This window comes from Colletotrichum spaethianum (genome assembly GCF_022836535.1).
Source record: "Colletotrichum spaethianum MAFF 239500 DNA, contig09, whole genome shotgun sequence".
Lineage (NCBI taxonomy): Eukaryota > Fungi > Ascomycota > Sordariomycetes > Glomerellales > Glomerellaceae > Colletotrichum > Colletotrichum spaethianum.
Genome location: NW_026054779.1, coordinates 1 through 23,897, shown reverse-complemented (window position 1 = coordinate 23,897; position 23,897 = coordinate 1). Strand labels below are relative to the sequence as shown.

Below are 23,897 nucleotides of genomic sequence, written 5' to 3'. Positions count from 1 at the left end.
GCAAGAGAAGGCGCTTGACGGGTATGGTTCCAAGCTGGTATGATCGTGTCGTCGTAGCAGTAGACCACCAGGTTGACCAAAGAGAGGAGGTCTATTGAGTCAAACGTGATGACCGTTTTGCCGTCTTCCTCTTCAAGTTTCAATACTTGAGGCATATCGCACTCTCCACTGTTGCGATATTCGCTGAGCAGGCCTCGCAGAACAGAGCTTCGGGCTGTCAGAAGCCAGGAATGCACCGGGATCTTGATATCCGGGAAAGTTGATGTACGGATTTCCATGTCGAGATCCTCCAGTGGACTCATGTGCAGGAACTGACGCAGATCATGCTCCAAATCCACACTCTTGAGAAGCTCGTATGCCAGCTCTCCAATGCGGTACTTCAAGTCCTCAGCCTTCCAGAATCCAAGTGTGTCCTTGTCACCACCGCTTGGTGTTGACGCCTGGAAGTCTCTTAATGTGAGCAATGATGCCACGTCCTCCCAGAGAGACTGTTCATCGATGTTGATTTGTTGCTTCATGACATCGCAGTCTTTGCGAATTGCTGCAAACGCGCCGAATGTGGAACTCCTGACGGCAACGGCGTTCGTGACGCTTGGGACACGCTGGAACTTGAAGTCTTTTCGCTTGATGTCGGATGATCCTGGAATGGCAGCATCCTTTGCTTTGGCACGCTTGATACGCCGCCAGACCGCTCCAGACTCTGTACAAATGATAACAGCGCCATGCTCGCCAACGCTCGCCGACTTGACACCATCCTTCCGAGCGTTCCAGACACACTGCGGTGTTGTGACGGCGCCCTTAATCTTGGAGGGGTTCGTCGTGGAAGTGGCCACGGGCGCAGCATCAGTCTTGTGGTTCAGCGTCATGGTGAAAAGATCACCTCTTGTGGTGACTGCAGCAATTGTCTCACCGCCGGAGGTGATGCGGCTAACTTGATTTCTCGCTGAGCCGTACCTTGTCGACATGGACGTGGTGAACTGGTGGTTGACAAAGACGTCAGGGGAGGGAAATTTGACAAAGTTGTAGCCGTAGCTGGTAAAGACGCAGACTGTGCTGTCGGCCAGCAAGACTGTGGTCGCCTTGTCGATGGCGGAGACTGCGGCGATGGGCGAGGAGAAGAGTGAAGCAGCAACCTTTCGGGGGGTTTGTTGGACTTCCAAGGACCTCGAATCCGCATCCATGAGTGCAAGCTGGCCAAGGTTCTTGCCCCAGCAGAACAGGGACGTCGACGTATGGGCCACAGAGTGCACGGCGGATGCTGCAACGCCCACGACCACTTCCTTCTTGAGTGTCCCAAACACTTGTCGTGGGGTGGTGCTCATCGGGTCCTCGTCTTGTCTGGCTGGTGGCGGCAAGCTGTATCCTAGCTGAGAGTTGCTGTTGGATCCCCAGGTCCAGAGTTCGCCGGCATCCGTGACTGCCATGGTATGGTTTTGACCGAGTGCAACTTGCACCACCTTCTTGTCGGCGAGACCTCCCTGGACGGGCACGAAGCGGAACTGGGTATTTTCATCGCCCAGACCGAGTCGTCCACCACGGCCAACACCACAGATGTACAGGTTTGATACCGGATCGGTGGTTAAAATGGCTGTGTGCAACTTGGACAGAACGGCGTCATGGATCCGCAGCGGCCGGTTCCTAATCAAGGCGGGTATCTCCTCCATGTTCATGTTCTCAACCGCAAGATTCGGCGTTCCGTAGGCGGCTATCTTCGTCTTTGCAAGATACTCCTCATAGAACTTGCGCACGAGTTGATCCGGTCGCCTCAGAGTGATCCTCTCGGGATACTGTCGATCATCTTCATCACCGACTCCGAGAGAGATGTTTCGGTTGCTTCCGAACACAAAGACCTCCTCGCCTTCAGATGCGTCACCGAGCGCCGCGACGGACCGCATCAACGCCTGGCCTCCATCAGAAGCGTCGTCCATATCCGAGTCGAGGTCGGAATCGTCGGATTCCCCCGAGCTACCAAGGTTTCGAACAGCAATAGTCGAGTTATACAGGTCGAAAGGACTGTTGCCTTCACGGTCTTTGGTCTTGATCAGCTGACCGGCCTTGGCCACGGAGCTTCCCAGCGTCTGTTCCGTCAAGATCCTGCGCTCTCGTTCGAGCAGCAGGCGCGCGACAGCGACATTCCCGTTGTATAGTGCTCTGTGAAGAGCATTCCAGCCGCTCTCAGGGTCTTGTACGTATAGATCGATCGCGGGGTGGTCGAGAAGCGCCTGGACGAAGAGGATCGCAGCGGAATCGGTCGAGGAAGCGGCTCGGAGGAGCACAGTGAGGCCGGCGTGGTCGCGACTATTGACTTCAGCCTTGCCGAGATTCGTGTTGGCGTTCTTGGAAGCGGCAGCGCCGATGCCAGCTGCGGACGCCTTGCGTGATTTGACATTCCGGGGAGAGGTGCCGTACGGGCCGGGACTTCCCCCAGAGGTCCAGCGCCTATCCCCGGACTCCTCGTGGCGGTTTGTGACGTGTGGCCGGCGGGTGCCAGTAGACGCCGAAACCTTTCGACATCGTTTTCCCAGTAGTATTTCCAAAGTAGGTGACTCATGGGCAGGTGTGAGCAAGGAACCCTTCCAGCACTTGGATAGCACCTCGCTGTGATTCTCTGGGATCACGGCTTGTTTAAAGGTGCGGTTCCGAGCGCGAGAAGAGCGGTACGCTTGGTTTTTGATCGATGGGGCTCGGGTACGGTCAGCCAAGGGACGCGTCAGGTCGGTTGCGAGGTTACGAAGCCCTGGAGGAGGAGAGGGGTTTATCGATGTTGCCACTTGGTCGTTGAGCTTGGAGCTTCCGATGTCTGTTGAGCGATGGCGGTTGAAGGTGTCGAGCCGTGTGTGGAATTGGCAGTGTCGCGGACGTAGGCGCTTTGGTTTGGATGGCTGGACGAGTTGGTTTGGACGGAGGACGAGGTAAGGGGCGCGGGTTGGGAGAAAGGAATGGTCGCGAGGGAGGTGGGGTTGACGATGGGAAATTGAGGGCATTCATTCAAACCTCAGGGCACTGGAGCGATTGTGCGCGTCAGAGCCCGCCCGCCCGACTGCCCGCCGCGCCGCGAAATCCCGGGACAACTTTGTGGCTTCGTCCGTTGTCGCGCAGCCAATTGGACGCCTTTCTTGGAGCTTGTGCTCTGGTTGCAGGCCAGACAAGCTTCGCTTCAGGAGGCTAGCGTGCTGTCCAGCTGCATGCTGTTCTAATTAGGAGCACTGAAGGTCGCTGGACGGGACACATCCTGGTCCCTGTCCGGGCAGAGTGGGACCGAGGCGCTGAACATTACAGTGGCAGGCACTCTGTACTGAGTATTATGTACAGTCCGGACCTTGGCGCCGGATCCAGTGGAGAAGAAGGCGTGAATCGTCCCAACCTCGACTTGTTTATTTGCATACGACAACCAGATCTTGTCTTTACGGGCCAAAATGCTCCGGTAGCCAATGTATCCTGGCAGCTTGGTAATTCGATATGCAAGACATAACTTTCGCCAGGCAGATTGCTCTACCTAATAGTAGTCAAGCGCATGACAATGTTTTCTGCATGCCTTGGATGAGAACATTCCAGCATACACGTATGAGGGATCCCAATCGCCGACAATACGAACATACTGGGAATCAAAGCCCCAGGGAAGTTACGGTAAGTATGGCCAAACCATCCGTGGCAACCCATATGATTTGGGAGGAAGCAATAAGTACAAAAACGCCGCCTTGGTGTGCCCGTATTCGGAGTGAGGCCAGACGTGAAGGAAGTGAGGTGCTCGGGGACAAGCAATATGTTTGTCCCGACGCAGTGGCCCTGCGCAGCAATGGCGATCAAAGCCGGGCTGGTCTGGGTGTCACCGGCCCTGCCATGCCTGCAATCCTCGTGGAAGGTCTATTGTTGTGGATGGCGTTGATAGTATTCCTGACGGTCTCACCTGGCAACGTGTTACTAGTCGAGTCTGTTTGAAAGGGTGTAAGACTGGCTGCACCTTTGTCTCAATGTGACAAGTGCACCCCGTGCTCAGAAACTAAGTGCATCTGGCTGTCTAGTTCAAGTCTTTCTGGAGCCGAATAACGTAAACTTGTCCCTGCGTAAGCTTGCATGTTGGAAGACAGCAAGGCCAAGAACTTTATGCTTCCATCTGTTGGTTAAGACGGTCCCTCGGGGTCGTGGTCCGGGAACCTTGAATGCTGTGTCCTCATAGGTTGAGTTGACAATCATCTCATTTCTATATCACATCACTTGTTCCATTAAGCTTGAGAACGGTTTTTGTTGCGAATGGCGTTCCACCCTCTTTGTCGTTGCTGGTGTTCCCCAAACCATGGTCGGACACTTGTCCGAGTTGGCTTATTATACTTGCAGACACTTAATAGACGGTAGCTCAGCTTGCGTGTGACATTGTCTTGGATCAGTGTGGAGAGCTACCCCGGCCGGCTCCTGTACCCCGCCTCGATGCTGCACCTGGAAGCGCCGGGATCGCATTCGGGCTGCCATATGCGCGCCGCTCAGTTTTGGCACGCTTGCTCGGCACGCTTATGTTGTGCCGAGTCTCTGCTCCTCCTACCTTAGGTACCTTGGTTGCAGTCTCTCACAGGTCCCGGCAACTCGCAACATTTGCTTCTCGAACGCAAAGAACCTGGTGTAGCCGAGAAGGATACGGTGAACATGACGGCTTGGAAGTTTCTCTTCTTGGCTCACTTTTCAGGACCCCAAGTCTGTCTAAACAAGGCCGAATGGACTACGCATTGTAAGTACTTCACACATACATGTCATTCGGTAGTCCGCTTTGAGCAACCACTCGAGTTGTAAAGTAGTTGCCACTAGAAAACATTGATCAGTTCTCGCTCAGTACTACTGCTTGAAAGAAGCTTGATTGCTACCTCGTTGTCGCACATGCGTCGGAATCATCGCACGTAGTTCGGCAAGAGACGGCCCTCGACAGTCTCAGAGAGATGCGCATATCGGGGGGGCTGCCCATTGATGATGATGGCCCGGGCCCTGGGGTAAAAGAAATATCCCCCATGGACCCCCCCGGACTTGCAGAGCATTTTGCCAGTATGTAACCCGCCAGGCCCCCTTCACCTCCAACCCATGCCGCTTCACCGAGAGCGCGCCAATCACGGGCGTCACAAGTGTCAGGGACGATGAGCAAAGAGCCAAAGAACCCGCCTCAGGTGGAGGCCGGCGCGGCTCGGTAACTTGGAAACCTGCTGCAAAGCCGATAAGGGACCCTTGCGATAAGAGCCCGCCCTCAGTTCCCGCCAAGCTCGGCGTCCTCGTTCGATTTTCGCTTGATCTAATTCCCGTCCCTCTCCCAAACCCAAAACCTTCCCACCGACGCACCAAGCCCGCCCGTTTTTCTTTGCTTCTCGGTATGCTCCCAATTGCGCACCCGTCACTCTTCTCGAAAGGCTAGTACTCACAATTCACAGTTGTCTGCCGCCAAAATGTCCACCGACAAGCCCCTCCCCTTCGTCTACCAGTTCGCCGCAGGTTCGTTCCGCCAAATCCCCCACCGCCGCGATATCGGACCCGAAATACTGACCGCTGCATCCAGGCGCCATTGCCGGTGTCTCGGAGGTCAGTACACCCAGCAAACCGCACGGAGATGCATTGACAGACATGCTCACGCTTCCGCGACTCTAGATTCTGGTGATGTGAGTCCACAACCCTTGCGCCACACGCTCACGTGGCCAAACAGCTAACCGTTGCCAGGTACCCTTTGGACGTCGTCAAGACGCGAGTGTGAGTACCGCCTCGATCCTCTGCTGCTGCTGCGTGCGCGCGCGCATTCCGACTGACACGACCTTCTCAGGCAACTCCAAACCGGAAAGGGCGTCGGTGCCGACCACTACAATGGCATGGTTGACTGCTTCCGCAAGATCGTCCGCAACGAGGGGTACGTGATGGGGCCCCGCCTAGCCCTGGAGCGTTCGCCAGCTTACAGACCCGCAGCTTCGCGACATTATACCGCGGAATCACCGCTCCCATTCTCATGGAGGCTCCCAAGCGTGCGACCAAGTTCGCCGCCAACGATGAGTGGGGCAAGATCTACCGCAACCTGTTCGGCGTCGCCAAGATGAACCAGTCCCTCTCCATCTTGACCGGTGCCAGCGCCGGTGCCACCGAGGCCTTCGTCGTCGTCCCCTTCGAGCTCGTCAAGATCAGGTTACAGGACAAGGCTTCTGCCGGCAAGTACAACGGCATGCTCGACGTCGTTCGCAAGACCGTCCAGACCGAGGGCATCCTGGCCATGTACAACGGCCTCGAGAGCACCATGTGGCGCCATGTTCTGTGGAACGCCGGCTACTTTGGCTGCATTTTCCAGGTCCGCGAGCTGCTCCCCAAGGCCGAGAACAAGACTGCCCAGGTCACCAACGATTTGATGTCCGGTGCCATCGGTGGTACCATCGGTACAGTCATCAACACGCCCATGGACGTCGTCAAGTCCCGCATCCAGAACAGCCCCAAGGTCCCCGGATCGACGCCCAAGTACAACTGGGCCTGGCCCGCCGTCGCCACCGTCGCCAAGGAGGAGGGATTCAGTGCGTTGTACAAGGGTTTCCTGCCCAAGGTTCTCCGTCTCGGCCCGGGAGGTGGTATTCTGCTTGTTGTCTTCACTGGCGTCATGGACTTCTTCCGCACTCTCAAGACCAACGCTTAAACTCGACCGTAGAAAAAGAGGAGGATCTGAGAGGAAAAGACAAAAGGGAAAAAAAACCGGGATCGTACATCGTATACAGGCAGATACCAACACCGGTGTTTTGGATTCTGGCGCTCAGCAATGCAACCATCATTTTCAAAGCGTCGTTTTGCACCACAACGTGATAGCTTGGAGTGACGAGGGAAATGCCGCTGACCACGCGGACAGACATTGAGGCTGGAAAATCACCCATTTCGATAGTTGGACAATATAGCAGTACGTACGGGTGACATGCATGTCCCTCCTGGCCACGACGGCGAACTGGCGGGGCAAAATCCAGCTGATCGGTCTACAGAGACTTGCGCTTGTACACGCCATCAACTACTCCGTCGGCTTGCTTCGTAAGCCACACCTTGTTAGCCCATTGAATATCGCAGTACCTGAATACACTTCTCAAGGCGGAGCCTCCACATTCACATTATAATGGCGTCTTAGTACCGTCACTTGTTTTGGCAATGCCGCTCATCTAGGCGGCCCTGTCTTTTTTTTGCTTTGCTGGCGAGGCATCTCTCGGTTGCTCTCACCAGACCACACGTAGGGCCCTTGTAGTCTCTAGACTCTCGTTTTGCCCTTGAGAGCCGCGTGGCCCTGGACTGGATGGGGGTAAAGCCGTTTTGTGTGGTCACAGTCTCAAGGAGAAGTGGCCGGATTTACCTGCTTCAGTAGCTTTGCGTTTCTCTCGATGCTTCTTGCCTTCTTTCCTGTATCTGTTCCCTAGTTCTTCATTCTCTGGCTAATCCCTTGTAATAGAGGAACTCATACGCATGTCTGGCGGCTCAATCTGGTCTTGTTATCTATATCTTCACGCCGTACCTCTCAGAGAGCCATGCCCTTCCTCCACAGTGTTTTGCTCCTGCCGTTGCCGTTGGGTGTCTTCCGGCAGCAACAACATCACTTACAGGCTTTTCCAAACCTCGCACCTCACCACCTCTAGATTGCTACGTTTCTGCACTCTGGAATTCGACAATATACACCATCTTCTCCATTTGCCACTCTTGGTATTGACTTCCGTCCCTCTCGCTCTTTCTCTCTCACTCAGATACGTCCACGGACCGACGTGAAAGGTTAGGTTGCCTCGCTTGCAGTTCAATACATCAGTGACCACATCATTCAGGGTCATACTACAAACGCGACACTCACTTACCACGGCATATTCCATCTCCCCATGCGCACCCGATGAAGCTTCTTGACAGCGCATTTCAGTCTAGTTGGAAATACTTTTGGCTCTTTCCACGTATTACGGCACTTTCTTGGGATCGAATTGCTCCTTCCCTGAAACCCAATTGTTGGCATTGATCTGCTTCCCCATCTTGCAAAATCTCCTTTTTGATAACACACTCACTTCAACTCCAATACCTCCCACGTCACACTAACTCGCATACCTCAACTCACATTGCCCCAAGATATATCCATCTCACACACTGCGACCAGCTTCAGCCTCAGATAACGAAGACCCGAGGCAGACCATTTCGATACCGGCAGGTCCTTCACGCGAACACGATGGACGCCATTCCTCAGTCGCTCTCGGCAGAGACCTCGAATTCACAAGCTACTTCAACCACAATAGGCTTACACTCGCCTTCAATTATCTCTCCTCTTTCCAGCAGCAACCGGTCGGCCAGTGTGCAGCCGTCTTCACTCCAAGAGAGTACTGTCGCCAATCCTCGGCAGGCATCAAGTGCTGGTCCGTCATCAGCGAATCACTCTGGTCTGGAATCCGCCTTGGAAGGCCTTCAAGTCACCGGACAGTCGCGAACTGTTCAAGCCAACCGTTCTAGTAGATGCCCGAACCTTGAGGCCGAGCTGGAGGCCAACGGATTCGTCGTCTTGGATCCCCACGAGGGCGAGGGAGTACGGCGACACTATAACCCTGATGAAGACGAAGTTGATTCTAATGATGGCGACGTGGTATCGGAGGATGGCTTGGAGCTCGACAGCGACGTTGGGTCTGGTTCTGACGAGCCCTTCAACAACAGCGAGGACAACGCTGAAGTTGGCGATGAAGTGAATGAAGAAGAAGAAGACGACGACGCAGAAAGTGAATCTGGCAGCGAAGGAGACGGGTACGACGACATATCAGGTGCAAACGACAACGATGAAGAACTCAACTCATCTCAGCCTCCCGTCGATCTCGACCGTATTGGCTGCAGCAATGAGTGTCGAAAGGACTTCCGCCAGAGTGTCAAGTTCTATGACAAGCAAGTTGAAGCACTTGAAGACAGGCTTCGGGCTCTTACAATCACGAATAATGAGCTGAGAACCGAGGTTGGCAAGGCGAATCGACAGATTGAGAAATTGAAGAAGGAACGAGTTACCGGGAAGAGAACCAAGATAACATGGCATAAAGAACTTCGTCTGTTCATGACCAATCCCAACCACCGCAAAGCCATGAAATACGATAAAATATACAAGCTTTGTTGCAAGGAAGAGAACATGAGCTCCAAACGCGAAAATGTCCATCCAAACTTGCGACTTCGAGACCCTACAACCAAGGAACTTCGGGCAGATGCACTAGACGGCCTCTTAGTTAATGACGCAGAGAACCACTCTGACTCCGAGCCAGACAACGAGGACATAGAAACGGCAGAAAAGAAGCGTGACGGACCCGAGGCGTTGTTCGTACAGGATGACGAACAGACGGAAGCTGCGGAACCGCAGACGCAATCGGTACTCGGTAACTTCCCATTCGCGCAGTTGCCTGCAAATATCCAAGCCAATGTCCTCAAATGGATCTTTATTCAGGAGAACAGACTAATTCACTGCATCAGCCGTCTCGATCCGTACATGCCCCCCAAAAAGCCTACTCAGACCAACGCCAACAGAAGCGGCTTGCTTCATCGCTTCCACCTTTCCGGTACACCATGCAACGTCACTTATGCCATCAATCCCAATGACCACCTTGCCCTTCTTTCTGTCTGCAAGCAATGGCACTACCTTGGTGTTCATGCCTTCTACGGTCTCAACACATTTGCCTTCTCGAGTCTGGGCGAGTTTGGTCGCTTCTGCACTGGCATTGGAGCTGCGCGCCGAGAGCGGATCCAGCATGTTGAGCTTCTCTGGATGGGAAACCAGTATCTCACAAACAGACCAGTGCAGGAAGGCAATGACAAAAAGAATCTCAAATGGGTTTCCAAAAGAACTTGGGATGTTTCTTGGCTCTGTCAGATGCGTCGTCTGAAGAGTCTGGTTGTCCACGTCGACGAGAGTAGCAGAGATTACAACAGACGTGGGCACGAGCCGTGCAGCTACATCAAGCACATGGCATCGTTGACCGCTGGTCAGCCCAACTTCCGTCTAACGAGATCGCTTCGAACACTCCAGGGTTTGGATTTCATTCACCAGCTTCGGGGAATGGAGTTCATTCAGTTCTACGACTATGAAATGGCTCGCAAAGACGGAGGCCGTCATCCCATCCGTGACTGGTCCTTCGGCATGGATGTTGAGAACGTGACGGCTATGCCAAAGACCGGTAATCAGGCTGAGGCGGCAAAGTTCGAGAACTTGACACCAGTCCTTCGTAATTTTGTGGCACCGGACGAGTATCTGAAGGCGGTCAAGAGTCTCTACAGACACAGTGAAGCGTTCGACGCGAAGTACGTCTCGCCAGCGATCTGTGAGGAGGATGAAGATGGCGATATTAAGATGTCAGACATTACGAGCTCCACGCAGAAACGCAAGGCGACGACAGCCCGGAAGGCAGCTAGTGTTGAACACTCTGAGGGTGGTAGGAAGACTGCTCCCATGAGGAAACCACCTGCCGCCATTGAAGTGCGAGACGACAGTGAGGAAGATGGCTCCAGTTCCGAGAATAACGATACCACCCCAAGAGCGACTGTGCTCAACGCCCGCTCTGTATCGGCCTACTCGAATGCTTCCATTGTTACAGAAGCCAACGTAGCGAATGACTACGACAATGAGGGTTCCTTAGTGGGGTCAAACGCAGACAGTCCCATTGAGCTGGACTTCTTCGAGCCTAAAAAGACTCCACGACTGACCAAGCTCCAGCACGAACGGGATATAGAGCGCGAGCTGTCTGTAGCAGTGTCCGTGGTCACGGTTTCGTCCAGGGAGAGCGAGAGGTCGTTTGACAGCGGCAATGGCCTATTCGTTCGCTCGCCAACAACAACAGAACGCTGTAGTCAGCGCGAGCACACCACGATGACAGAAACGCTTCGAAAGAGGGGGTTTGAGGATTTAGATATCCGCAACGCCATCGACCTGACCGAAGCTGACGATAAGACTGCGACGTCATATCCAAGCTCTTCTCAGTCCAGTTCCTCTCGCCAAATGGTTTCTCAACCTGTCTATCCACACATCACCTCCGGTTCTAACAGGCAACGTCTCGCCAGCGACGAAGATGATTTAGTCTTCAAGCGACTACGAAGACGATAGCTTCTACACCAAGTTTTCCGCCGCCCCGGACGAATATAGAAGAGGAAAAAATCCAGTTTCGTCTTAAATCTCTACAGAATTTTCCAGCTAGATCTACGACACTGCGGGGGAGCTGCGGTATTTGCTTTTCTTGCGTTTTGATTGCGACAATCCAGTTTTCATGACCGCATTTCCTACTTCTATATACCCAGGGCACCCAGCGTGGCATCGCTGAGCTTTGCCGCATGTTCGGTAAGAATCTCATTTCTCTAAGGTCTTTGATATACGCCAGCAACAGTACTCAGATTGCCCTTGGGTTCATGATTTTCGCAGTGGCGGCTCTCAGAAAGAACGAGCAGCATAAACAGCGGCTTGCGATCCCAAATATCGGATTCTCAGGGACTTGAGAATCAGCTTGGACTGATCGGGCTGTCTAGGTGGAACCGGACCAGGTTGTTTCCATCTGATCTCACAACAGTTGTATCACCTCGCCCAAAGATAGCCAGATAGATACCTAACAGCAATTGATTTTTCATGAACTTAGTGGTATACCAACTCCGTGAAGACGAACTAGAAAGTGATCTTGGTGCCCTGGAACGCAGCCGTGGTCTGCTCCTCCTTGGCCTTTTTCCTCGCCTGCCAACTGGGATGCAGAACACCCTCATCATCCTTCTTCGGTGGCGGCTTCGGCTTCCTCTCGGGGACTGCAGCCCTCTGGCCATCGTCCCTCCTGCTTCCCTGCCTGGCGCCCAGGGGGTTAGAAACGCCCTTCTTCCACGGCTTCCGCGGCCCTTCCTCCTCTCCACCGACGGCGCCCCTCTTCATATCCCACCCGCTGTCCCGGGCCCCGGTCCTCTGCGCGTCCGTCTGCTTCTTGACGTGGTTCGCCTGCGCGCCATACTTCTTCTCCCAGATGGCCTGGCGCTGTTTCTGGCCCAGGCGCTTCTTGGGCGGTGCGAGGTCGAGGTCCGACGCCTCGGACTCCGAGTTGGAGATGTACCCGCCCATGAGCGAGGGCAGGAAGGTCGTCTCCCCGGGCCGACCCGTGGGCTTCTTGGCGCGGGCCTGTTTCTTCAGCTTGCGTGATGCCGGTTCAGGGGAGGGGGAGAGGGAGACGTTGGCGGCATTGATGCGGCGTTGTCTATCCGAGTCCATCCCGCTGTCCGAGTCGTCTTGGTCATCCTCGCCTTCTTCTTCTCCTTCGTTGTCGTCGTCGTCGTCTTCATCGCTGTTGCTCTCGTCATCTGCGGTGTCCCCGTCTGCGATTTCGCCCAGCAGGGCCTGGTATTTGGCTTTCAGATCCTCGCCGCCGCTCTCATCTTCCGAATCCGAGCCGCCGAGCATGGCCTCGTACTTGGCAACGGCCTTTTCTTCGTCCTCCTCGTCGAGCTCGACCTCTTCAACGTCCTCGTTCTTCTCCCCGTCCGAAGCGCCGCTCTCGGGAGGAATCTCGTCGTCCATCTCGTCAAAGGGGTTCTCTTCCTCCTCTTCCACCTTGGCCTTGGCCTTGGCCGACACATCCTTCGCGTCTGCCACCTTCGCCTTCTTTGATTCTCGAGGCTGCTCTTCCTCTGTCTCCTTCTTGTCTTCCGCAGCGCCCTTCTTGCCCTTCTTCTTCTTTTCCAATATGGGGACATTCAGGATCAAGCAAACGCCCCGGATCGCCTTTTCGATGGCCTCCCGGACATGTACACGATTGAAGAGGCCGCTGGTGACATTGTGCAGCGCCACCTTCTCGTCCTCGGACAGGTCTGGCTTCGGAACACCTTGCTTGATCACTTCGGGCAGGGCAGGGCTTTCAGCGATTTGCTTGACTTTGAGGAGCGAGGAGTGGAGATGGGCGTCGGCGGTTTGTTGGAGGTCGAGGGACTGGAGGCTACGTTAGCAAATTTGGACTATTTCATACGCCGTCATAAAGGGGTTACACGTACCTTGAGCACAAGAATCTCGCGCTCCAGTCTCTTGACCTTGTCGGGCGTCGCTTTATCGTCGCGCAACCGTTTGCTGTACCGTTGACGCTCCAGCCCTTTTGCGCCCTTCAGGGCACGGAAAATTTCTTTCCTGTAATCGGCGAGCTTCTGCTCGATGTCATCCTCGCGCGACCTCTTCCTTTTGACCATCTCGGCGGTTTTGCGAATTGTGTTGGTCTCTTTTCGCTGCCGTTTGGTGGGTTGTCGGAAGCTACAAAGCTGGCCGGCGCAGAATAAAAAAAAGGTGGTTCGACTGCCGGGAGGAAAGCCAATCGATAAGACGGAATGCTTCCGACGACCGTGCCCGTGGTGGGTCGACGGCCCGTGCTCTAGGACTGGTCAAAAGTCGAGACCTTGAGTTTATCCGCATCTGATTGGCCAAAATGATGGCTCAACGGCATGGATGACGTTCATTCATGGAGGGGCACTCAAGCCACCCCGCTGTTGCAGATACCTACGGGTGGTTCTCGATGCTCTGTTCCTTACGTAGCTCGATAGATTAGGATCATTAGTAATCCCACCATATATATACAGGAGCAAGTCCAGTTGTAAGTGGAAGTAATAGTTGCTAAGCAAAAGTTGCAAATATGGCAGAAAATAAGAACGAACTGGCGGCTCTAGGCGCTGCCACTCTGTTTGGCGTCAATGGTATGGTTGCTGTCATTACGGGCGGCGGCTCTGGTAAGTGACTCATTCGCCAGTTTCGTAGGTCAATCACGTACGCTGACAAATGACAGGTATCGGTCTCATGATGGCCAAGGCCTTGGCCGCCAACGGCGCCGAGAAGGTCTATATCTTGGGCCGGCGCAAGGAGGTCCTCCAGGAAGCCGCTTCTTCTGTCGGACCCAATGTTGTCCCTTTGGTCTGCGACGTGACCGATAAATCCAGCCTGAAAGAGGCAACTGCCACCATTGAGAAGGAAGCCGGCTTCATCAACCTGTTGGTTTGCAATGCAGGTGTCGGTGGACCCCAAGTCAAGGCTCCCTCAGCAGAAATGACCGCTGCCGAGTGGGCTGAGCAACACCTTGAGCACGACACTTCTGAGTACACACGGACCTTCGACGTAAATGTTACTTCCGTGTGGTATACCGTGATGGCCTTTGTCAAGCTGCTGGACCTGGGCAACAAGAAGGGCAACCTCTCTCAGAGCTCCCAAGTTGTCTCGACCAGCTCCATTGCTGCCTTCAACAAGAACGCTCCTGGTGGTTGGGCCTACGGCCAGTCTAAGGCGGCCGCAACCCTTCTTATCAAACAGCTGTCTAGCAATTTGCCCCGCTGGAACATCAGAGCTAACTGCATCGCCCCTGGCTGTAGGTTCTCCGTGGCCCTGTGAGATGGCATGAACTGACGTGTTGCTAGTGTTCCCGAGTGAGATGTCAGCGCCCATTGCGAAGCTTTACAGCAGCGACGGCAGTGTTCCCAAAGAGATGGTACCCCTGCAGAGGATGGGCGACACTCAGGACTTGGCGGGTGCAATGCTCTACCTCGCATCCCGAGCTGGAGCCTACTGTAATGGTACGGTCATAACTGTGGACGGCGGAAGACTTGGAAACTTCCCTACGACATGGCTTGCCTAGGTGTTGCGCGGGCTGAACTGGTTGTTCCGAGGGGGTGGGGGTAAGATGTGTTCTTACTTGGTTGATAGATGAAGAAACAAGTAAGACTACTCAATTTAGAGGAACAACCTCAACTCACCATCCGCAACTGGTTTGCATTCGACATGCCGCCTATTTTTACGTGTGCCACAATCATTCGCAACGATGGATTGCAGTAGAGCAAGAAAATGGTTCCAGGTTAGGGATGTAAATCAACAAAGGTCGCATAAGCACAACCTTGACTCGGTGCCTCCCGTCGGTGAGGGAGGGGTGTGGAGACTGTAATCTCACCTTGACCCGATTTCGGGAATACACCGGCTAGCGCGCGGGCGTGCATCCCGACACCTTGAATCGAAGAGGGGAAGAAGTAGAGACAGCAGAGAAATCGGAGAAGCGCCCAATTGTGAACCAGCCTCCCCCACATCCTGTTCCCTGCCCTGTCCGGCTCATGCAAGTGGCTTAGCCTTTGGGCGCGACACCTTGTCTCTGGCTCTGGTCGCCTGCCGCTTGCTTGCACAAGCTGCGCGAAGCTTTGGGCCTCGTCGCGATCCGGTTCCAGAGCCGTTTTTGTGCACATTTCCCTCTTCTTGACGTGTTGCGTTCTTTGGCTGCGACCCCGTCCGTCGCCCATTTCCTGGCATCAGTTCTTCATCCCCCCAAAACTATGGTCATTTGGGCAAGGAAACGCAGACCAAAATGGACGGAGACTGGGACGAGGTGAGTCGGAGCCCATTACCTTTCCTTGGCTTTTGCGATGCATCCTTCTATCGAGACACGCGCTTCCCGTTGCGCTGGTGCACCTGGTTCACAATTGCGCCCGGCGCAATTGACTGACTATGCGCGTCTCCGTTCTTGTATCGAGCAATTTGCTAATCACCTGCAATGTCTATAGGTCGCTCGCATCCCCTTTCCGCCTCCGGGCGTCCACGCCATGGCGACGCCCGTGACGACCATGACGTTTGACACGGCTCAAGAGCTGCTGTGGACCGGAAACGACTACGTATGGGCCCTTCAAGTCAAACTTCGTCTCGAACACATACTGACGACCTATTAGGGCCGCGTCACGTCTTTCTACGGCAGCGAGCTGCAGCGATACACCTCCTTCAAGGCACACACAACGCCCGACGGTCCTGTGAGGCAAATTCTCGTCAACGACAAAGGCGTTGTGGTGCTGGGATCGCGGGACATACACATGGCCTCTCGGAAAGGCCCCCCGATATGGCATATTAGGTGCGAGACCACCTGTTCGGACTGCTGGACCACTGCCTGACACTATCCATACAGACATGATGATATGAAAGACTTACGATGCATGAGCTTTACGTCCAAGGGGACATCGGAAATCCTAGTGGCCGGATTCCAGGACACCATGTTTGTGATCGATCTTGCTAAGGGCGAGGTGGTCAAACAGGTTCGTTTGACGTGAACGGAGTGATACGAGCGCCTTGCTGATGAACCTAGGTTCCGACCACACACTCCTATAAAGTCATGAAACGAAGCAGATATATTTGCGCCGCCACAAAAGACGGCACGGTCAACCTGATTGATCCCGTCAGCTTCTCGGTAGTTAAGAGCTGGAACGCGCACTCGGCTCTAATCAGCGACATGGACGCCCAGCACGACTTCATCGTCACCTGCGGTTATTCGCTGCGCCAGGGTCAGAACTACATGCTGGATCCATTCTTGAATGTCTTCGACATCAAGAAGATGTCGTCAATGTCGCCGATTCCGTTTCCTGCTGGCGCCGCCTTTGTCAGGATGCACCCGAGAATGTCAACAACCAGCATCGTCATGTCTCAGAGCGGACAGATGCATGTTGTTGACCTGATGAATCCAAACACTAGCAATGTGCGGCAAGCCAACACAATGACATACCTTACCATGTTCGAAATCGCACCATCCGGCGAGGCCGTTGCTTTGGCGGACGCAGATTACAACATCCACATCTGGGGGTCTCCTTCCAAACTACGCTTTGTCGATTTCGCGTCGCAGACCGAGTTTGCAACCCCCGAAGAACCATTACCCTCCGTAGAGTGGACTGCCGATACGTCAGTAATATGTGCCCTCGAGTATTTTTTTCTTCTTCTTCTGGTTGCTGACCTGCTACTAGACCTCTCAACTCCATCGGCATGCCGTATTACCGGGAGGTCTTGCTGTCTGCTTGGCCAGAACTCATCTCCGACATTGGAGCCCCCCCTACCAAGTTGGAACCTCAGTTCCTTGCGGGTCTCAAGCAATCGGAGTTAGGTTTGTATGGACGCAACACGCGAGGCCTTCGAAGAAACCAAGTTGAGGACACCCGGAATCTGGACAAGGGGAACGCCTCGGGGATTTTGGCGCCTAAATTCCTCAGCGAAAAGGCAAGAGAGTTTGCCAAGACCCCTATCGGTAATGCGAATGGCGATGAGAAGGTTGATGACGTTGCCAATTCTCTTTCGCACATGGACATCGATCCCACGAAAGCAGAGTGCCCTCCGATGTACCGCAATGTTGAGATCAAATACAGCAAGTTTGGCGTTGATGACTTTGACTTTGGGTATGCCAGCTCGTTCCCCGCACGAAAGAGCTTGCTTGCTGACCCCTCTCAGGTTCTACAACAGAACGCAGTATTCGGGGCTCGAGATCCACATCGCAAACTCCTATGCAAACTCCCTGCTTCAAGTCATGCACTTCACGCCGCTGATTCGAAACATGGCTCTTCAGCACGCATCCACCGCCTGTGTTGCCGATACCTGCTTGTTGTGCGAGTTGGGCTTTTTGTTCGACATGCTCCAGAAGGCCGAGGGGTCCATCTGCCAGGCGACCAATATGCTGAAGACCCTCAGCCATCATCCTCAAGGTTAGTCTTTCGAATTTGGGAAGCACAAAGCGGAAACTGACATCCCCATAGCTGGCCCTCTTGGTCTCCTCGAAGAAGACCCCAATGGGTCCACTTTGACAGTGATGTTGCAGGGCCTGACACGGTTCCTCCTGGATAAGGTAGTTCAGGACTATCGATCTATCCCTCCTGGTTCGAATGTGATGGAGCAGGTATGTGGCAAGTGGCTGCATTGAGTGCTGAAGTAGCTGACCACTTCAAGATGCTTGCGACGTCAGCGACTAGTTCAATTCGATGCATGAACTGCAGAAGCGAGTACACTCGACCCGGATCGACCTACGTGAACGATCTGATGTACCCGCAGACCACAGGGGTGAGTCAAAACCCAAATCATGCTGAGCCACGACACGTTATCGACAAACCCCCTTAAGTTCATACCGCTAATTGCGCATAGAAGAGCACGGGCCGCGGTCAGAAAGCACCAAAGGTGACTTTTTCGCAGATCCTCAAATCTAGCGTCGAGAGGGAGACAACGTCCAAAGGCTGGTGTAGTCGATGCCAGCGTTATCAGACCATCGCAACTCGGAAAACCATCCATAATATTCCCGCAGTGTTCATGCTGAATACTGCTATTGGAAACGCAGAGCAAAGGCGTTATTGGTCCACGCCAGGCTTCCTTCCTGAAGAAATTGGCGTCATAGTAGACCACGGCCAGTTCTTCTGTTACGAGGGAGAAGACTTGACGCTCCACCTCCAACGTGGTATCCATAACATCACTGTGTATTCGCTTATCGGCATGGCCATGAACATTGACCCTGGTCCGGGCCAGAAGCCCCACCTAGTCGCCATGGTCAATGGTAAGATCTGTCGTTTGCTTGTGGGATACCGAAGCTGACCTTGGTGCAGTCGCCCATGCCCAACCTACAGCCCCGCAGACAAGCCAGTGGCATCTCTTCAATGACTTCCTTGTTCGGTCTGTGAGCGCTGAAGAAGCACTTTCATTCCACCCAGGATGGAAAATGCCTTCAGTCATAGCGTTCCAAGTTAAGGAGGCGAACAACAAGATCGACATGGATTGGAAGAAGAACATCGATACCTCGCTACTATACGAGGACAACAAGTTGGCAACCTTTTTATATCTCTCTTTCGCGGACGACTCGCTGACCACAGATAGCCCCCACATCGATGGCAAAACGTATCGTGCGCTTGATTCAGGTAGTGAACAGCCTGGTCCAGACAGCATTGTGGCTCTGGATACCGAGTTCGTTGCTGTTCGCCAGCCCGAAATTGAGATGAACTCGGATGGCGAGAGAGAGACGATTCGGCCAATAGTGTACGCTCTTGCTAGAGCTTCCGTTGTTCGTGGCCAAGGGGAGGACGAAGGTCTCCCCTTTATTGATGATTACATCTCCATCAGGGAGCCTATTGTCGACTACCTGACGTCGTACTCAGGCATTACCCACGACGACCTCGATCCCCGCGTGTCGAAGCACAACCTCGTCCCTCTAAAGGTTGCGTACAAGAAACTCTGGATCCTATTGAACCTTGGCTGCAAGTTCCTTGGTCACGGCCTCAAGCAGGATTTCCGAGTGATCAACATCCATATTCCACGGTCTCAGGTCATCGATACGATCGACCTGTTCTTTTTGAAGTCTCGCCTGCGGAAGCTCTCACTGGCGTTCTTGGCGTGGTATCTGTTGAAGGAGGATATCCAGCTGGAGACCCACGACTCGATCGAAGATGCCCGGACGGCGTTGAAGCTGTATCGGAAATATTTGGAGTTCGAAGATGCGGGTGTATTAGAGCCGATGCTACAAGACATCTACCGAGCTGGGCGAGACGTCAACTTCAGGCCACCTGCTAGAAGCGGACAGGCTGCGGACGTCCAGAGGACAGACACGCCACCTCCCTTGCCTACTGACGGAACAACCGTAGCTCCTTCGACACCGGGTGCCCCTGGTATTGGACCATCATCGAGTGGCGGGTTTGGTGCGGGCTCGACTTGGACGCCCGGTAAGGGGTCGCCGCTTCGGTGAGGCGGAAGACACATCGGATGTCCAGCGCTCGGTCTATTGGGTGTAGGCTCCGAGAAGCGTGGGCATCAATAGAACTCTTGTTGAACTTGATTTGACCATCTTGGTCGCGATGACAGTATCGTCTTCGACAAGTGCATCTTGTCGTGGACGCCCGTCCGTCCGATAGCCTCTTTCCTATCGGTTCTTTGATAAAATGCTTTCGGCCACCTCAAATAGGTTTATCTGTAAAATTTTGATGTTGCTCAACGTGTTCGCGTGTTCAGAAGGTGATTTGAGGCAGGTTCGACTTGGTGGTCGAGGAAGGGATCTACCCCGGATGAGCAGTGACTCCGTCGCAACTGACGCAAATCGGCTCGAATTACATTAGAACGCGGCCGGCAATCTCGGGAATGTCCGGGGATCGTTAAAACACTCATACCGGCCCTGGTGCCAATTTTCAAGTGGTTTTTACTCCCGACACGCGACATCCTCGCGGATCCAATTCTGGCGTTGTCTCATCCTCGTTCTCCTTCGTCCGCAACAGCCCGTAACAGCCCGTACTTGCGCGAGCGATATAGTTTCAGGAAACGATTGCTTGGAACCCCGCTTCCTTGTGCGTTATTTCTCGCCAAGGTATCTCATCCGCGCGATACTCCATCGACGATCACTGACGGCCGACGCCGTCGCTCGAGGATCCTCGCCCGAACCCCCATCGCCCCCCGTGCGTCGAACGACATTTCCACCTACGACGCGCAGCAACTCACCACCACACGCAGTTGTCACAGAGAAAATTGGAATTCAGGTTTATATAGATCTTTTGTACCATAGAACGCGCTTTTTCTAAGCCTTTTTCTACTTTCCTCCTCGTAACTGTTCTTTTTGCCCAATTTCAAAACAGATCGCGCCCCCATGCCTCGACCCGATCTGGACTAGCCCATCGACCTCTATGGCCCGCTTTACCACTTTGAGCCTAAAGTTCAGCCCTACGAGGCTTAATACATACACTCCTGCTTGGGCGTGCAATTTTCCAGCCAATGGGATGTTACTGATCCAAGGACGCCACCTTGCCGGCCTCGTGGTTATTTAATGCCACCACCTCCTCCATCCCCCACTTCTCTTCTTCCTCTCTCTTCACGGTTTGACTGTTGATTTGATTCTTGCTTCAGCTATGATGTCTTCTCGCTTCTCGCCTGCGTCGGATCTCGCCCGCCCGTCTGAGACCGGTCCGGATTCCAGGGTTAATGTCCCTGTCAACACCAGCTCGACCTTTGTCGCCTCGCTTGGTTCCCTCGCCCTTCGGTTCGTTGCTTCGGCCGCGTCCTACCTCCGCCCTCTTGTCGCTTCCTCTTGGGAACGGATCAAGTAAGTATCTTTCCATGGGTTGCTCCCCTTGATAAGGGGGCACCTCGACTCTCGTTTACTGACCTTGTCCTCCAGCGGCTTCCTCTTCGCTCCGGCGCCCCCCGCGATGCTTGTCATCAGCTCGTCTCCTCTTCAACCCCAGACTGGAGCTCCTCGACCCTCGATCACGGCGCCTTCTTCTTCTTCTCTTGGTAAGTCCTCTGAGGGCTTTTGTACGCGGTTCACCGCTCCTGTTCCCCCTGTCTGTACTCCTCCCCGCCTGTCCCCCCGAGCCTTTACCCTTAGCATGTCACACTACATGGGTTCTCTTCCTCGAAGAAGCCCCTCACTGTCTTGTTCTTTCACCTCTTCCCGTTCCCCCGTCCCGGCTTCCACCAGGACGCCTTCTGTTTCTATTGTTTCCTCTCATTGCTTAGAAGACCCCTTTGTTGATTCCCTTGCCCCTACCCGCCCTGTGCCTGACTTTGATCAGCTCATGGCATTTGCCGATAGGCAGATTAGTAAAGCACGCGAGGCTCGTCTTCGTCCGCTACGTTCTTTTCCTTCTTCTTCTGTTTCTGATTCTTTTGATACCCCTTCCCTTCCTATATCTGCCCCTGTTTCTTCCCCCTCTGTTGTTTCTTCCCCTTCTGTTCCTTCTTCCCCTGCTGTTTGTGTTTGTTCCGACTGTTCTTTGGTTTCTTCCCCTTCTTGTAACCCTCCCCATCGGGAGATGGATACTATCGATCGCAGTGTGGAGCGCATGCGCCTTCGGGCAATTGACCTCGACCGCGACTGCGCGTTGAAGCTTGCACAGCTCAAGGCTCTTGTGGCCAGTGGCCCAGCGACGAAGCCGTCTGCTGATAAGAGCTACGACTACTCTACAGACTCCCCAACACCTCACACCATCTCCAACTGGGATTCTACCCTCGAGGAGGATCGCCTCAGTTCCTACTCCTTCACACACGTACCCACGCCTTCAGCACTGGTCCCCGCAGCTTTGGCTGAGTGGGACACTTCATCATCGTCTTCCCCTGTTTCTTCTGTTGCTCCTGTCTCTTCTGTTTCTGTCACACCTCCCCGTCCTTCTTCCCCTGTCTTAACCCCAATCAAGATCATGCCAGATGGTCGTATCCGTGTGCGCTGTTTTGTATCCCATGCTCCAGATCCCCTACCTATGTCTCTCAACGACGATGCAGTTCTGCGCAAGTTTGCGCGGAACGTAACCCAAGCTCACTTCACCGCTCGCGGTGAGCAACTCCCCGCCTCCTGGACGCCCCCTTCTTTTGCCCATGGTAAGCCTGGTTTCTCCAAGCTGCCTAAACCCCTTCCTGTATCCCCGCGACCTCCGCGTCGCCTTGTTCACATCAGCCGTCGTTCTCGTTGTCTTCGTCTTTTCTGATTTCCTTACCCTGTGTGGCCTGTTTGTTCTATTTTCTTCCGTTTTCTTTCCCTTTGCTCCCCTTTCCCTCCTCCTTTTTGTAATTTCTTTTGTCTTTCTATCACTTTCTTCATTCGTTCTTTGCCCCCCAACCCTCCCCTCAACCTGTCGACAGCCAAACATCATTAGTCTCTTGTTGCGGGAGGGTAATTGTACTCCTGCCAGTCTTGATCTATTTGCCATTTATCTGCTATTTTTCCTCATGATGATAACCAAATCTAGGTGCCTTTGTGGTTCGCTAACACTTCTAGATTTTAACAAAACAGTATTTTCAAAAACAAAAAAAGCAAGTCCTATCCCATTGACTAACAGGACCTTCAATCAGCTAACTTGGGCACATACTAGCAGTTTCGTCATTGATTCAATTCAACAGAATCAACGATAAGCAAGGTAAGCGGCTCTCCCTTTCAACTTTTCTTGAGACCAACATCACACTACTCATGCTCATGTCTACTCTTATAAGCAAGTTCACCGTGACAAAAAGGTAAGCAATTTCGTCTTTTGTAACATCATCATCCACTAACTCATTCCCACACATGCTTATGTCTGGTTTTCTCGGATAGTTGAAGAGAAGTAAGTGCTCCTAAACCCGTCTTAGTCTGTTGGCATTGACTAAACATTTGACAAGTCCTCTCCAGATTGGTGCTTCCTCGTGACATGTCCACCTACTCTCTCCGAACTGTGATTGCCCTTGTTCTTGTTCCGCTGTTCATTTTCCCCGTCTAGCTCTATGCGTGTCACGTCCTTATCTTTAGGCCAAGACTGTGTCCATGGGCCGTTTTTTACAAGATTAATCTTGACCTAAGCCAATCCCATTCTAAATCTACGGTTGACGGTGGCAACGTCTTAGCCCAAAGCCATTCCGTGAGAACCTGGTCACGGGTCCCCTTAAGGTAGCCCCCAAAGCTGAGGTGAAGTTCAGGTTCAGGGCACAAGCAGGCTTTGATCACCATGGGCCACGCCTAATCACTGTTCTCGCATCTCGGATAATCACAATATACATGAGGTTGAAAACCTCGGTGAATGAACTGAAAGCCCATTCGTATAGTACCAAACTGTCACCTGCAGTGATGAGATGTGGCTACACCGTCCAGTGTTTTGTCTCGACACCCCTGGTAGCTGCTCATCCAAAACGGGTCAGGTTGCCCACAGGCCTTCTTCTGTTGTGGGCTACTAAGAACCCATGACATGAAGACATGACAACCCTCACGTCCAAAATATGGCTTCATTGATAGAGAGCGATATCTTACCCAAGAAGTGCTTTGTATGACTGGTAGATGTGACGTAAAACTTTCTGGCTTTGAACAGAAAATGGAACCTTGAAGGCTGTAGCAGCCGAGAGCAATGCCGGCTGAACGGAACGCGTTCCAAGACGGCATGTACAGTTGCGGCTGGATGACAGCAATGATGCGACAAGACCAACACGTCGTCGACATGGCTTCGTCAAATCTCAGCTCGGGCATAGCAGCGGAAACCGAGTCAAGTTGCCGGAGAATGAGGGAAATGCCTCAAAAGCGGCATCCAGGCTGCCTCTCGGCCCCCGTGGAAATGAGCGAGCCGCGAGACGCGCGATAAGAAAGCAGCATAGCATAGCCGAGCTATAATGTATGCTGTGCCAGCCATACACAAGCTAGAAAAACAAACTACCCCCTTCCTGGGCGGCGTGGGAA

The 23,897-nt window shown here is 53.6% G+C and overlaps 7 protein-coding genes across 7 annotated transcripts; 6 read left to right on the top strand and 1 right to left on the bottom strand.

Moving 5' to 3' along the window:
• Window positions 1-5,420: 5,420 nt before the first annotated feature.
• ColSpa_04247 (mitochondrial 2-oxodicarboxylate carrier 2) lies at window positions 5,421-6,637 on the top strand (the record flags this gene model as incomplete). The annotated part of the gene is made up of 5 exons (XM_049270459.1): window positions 5,421-5,466; window positions 5,531-5,553; window positions 5,675-5,718; window positions 5,789-5,872; window positions 5,929-6,637. 5 exons carry the CDS (start codon window positions 5,421-5,423, stop codon window positions 6,635-6,637), a joined length of 906 nt encoding a protein of 301 aa, XP_049126416.1.
• Window positions 6,638-8,176: 1,539 nt separating this feature from the next.
• ColSpa_04246 (uncharacterized protein) lies at window positions 8,177-11,068 on the top strand (the record flags this gene model as incomplete). Its single annotated transcript, XM_049270458.1, has 1 exon — window positions 8,177-11,068. The coding sequence occupies one exon, from the start codon at window positions 8,177-8,179 to the stop codon at window positions 11,066-11,068; it is 2,892 nt and encodes a 963-aa protein (XP_049126415.1).
• A 549-nt stretch (window positions 11,069-11,617) lies between these two features.
• ColSpa_04245 (protein bud22) lies at window positions 11,618-13,167 on the bottom strand (the record flags this gene model as incomplete). The annotated part of the gene is made up of 2 exons (XM_049270457.1): window positions 11,618-12,916; window positions 12,979-13,167. 2 exons carry the CDS (start codon window positions 13,165-13,167, stop codon window positions 11,618-11,620), a joined length of 1,488 nt encoding a protein of 495 aa, XP_049126414.1.
• A 437-nt stretch (window positions 13,168-13,604) lies between these two features.
• ColSpa_04244 (short-chain dehydrogenase/reductase SAT3) lies at window positions 13,605-14,594 on the top strand (the record flags this gene model as incomplete). The annotated part of the gene is made up of 3 exons (XM_049270456.1): window positions 13,605-13,698; window positions 13,755-14,327; window positions 14,377-14,594. 3 exons carry the CDS (start codon window positions 13,605-13,607, stop codon window positions 14,592-14,594), a joined length of 885 nt encoding a protein of 294 aa, XP_049126413.1.
• Window positions 14,595-15,308: 714 nt separating this feature from the next.
• On the top strand, window positions 15,309-19,466 carry ColSpa_04243 (PAN2-PAN3 deadenylation complex catalytic subunit PAN2; the record flags this gene model as incomplete). The annotated part of the gene is made up of 11 exons (XM_049270455.1): window positions 15,309-15,329; window positions 15,505-15,612; window positions 15,667-15,842; window positions 15,897-16,023; window positions 16,074-16,660; window positions 16,723-17,148; window positions 17,201-17,451; window positions 17,503-17,642; window positions 17,693-17,803; window positions 17,885-18,287; window positions 18,337-19,466. 11 exons carry the CDS (start codon window positions 15,309-15,311, stop codon window positions 19,464-19,466), a joined length of 3,480 nt encoding a protein of 1,159 aa, XP_049126412.1.
• A 1,150-nt stretch (window positions 19,467-20,616) lies between these two features.
• On the top strand, window positions 20,617-20,811 carry ColSpa_04242 (uncharacterized protein; the record flags this gene model as incomplete). Its single annotated transcript, XM_049270454.1, has 1 exon — window positions 20,617-20,811. One exon carries the CDS (start codon window positions 20,617-20,619, stop codon window positions 20,809-20,811), a length of 195 nt encoding a protein of 64 aa, XP_049126411.1.
• Window positions 20,812-21,519: 708 nt separating this feature from the next.
• On the top strand, window positions 21,520-22,953 carry ColSpa_04241 (uncharacterized protein; the record flags this gene model as incomplete). The annotated part of the gene is made up of 3 exons (XM_049270453.1): window positions 21,520-22,081; window positions 22,576-22,711; window positions 22,866-22,953. 3 exons carry the CDS (start codon window positions 21,520-21,522, stop codon window positions 22,951-22,953), a joined length of 786 nt encoding a protein of 261 aa, XP_049126410.1.
• Between the last annotated feature and the right edge of the window lie 944 nt (window positions 22,954-23,897).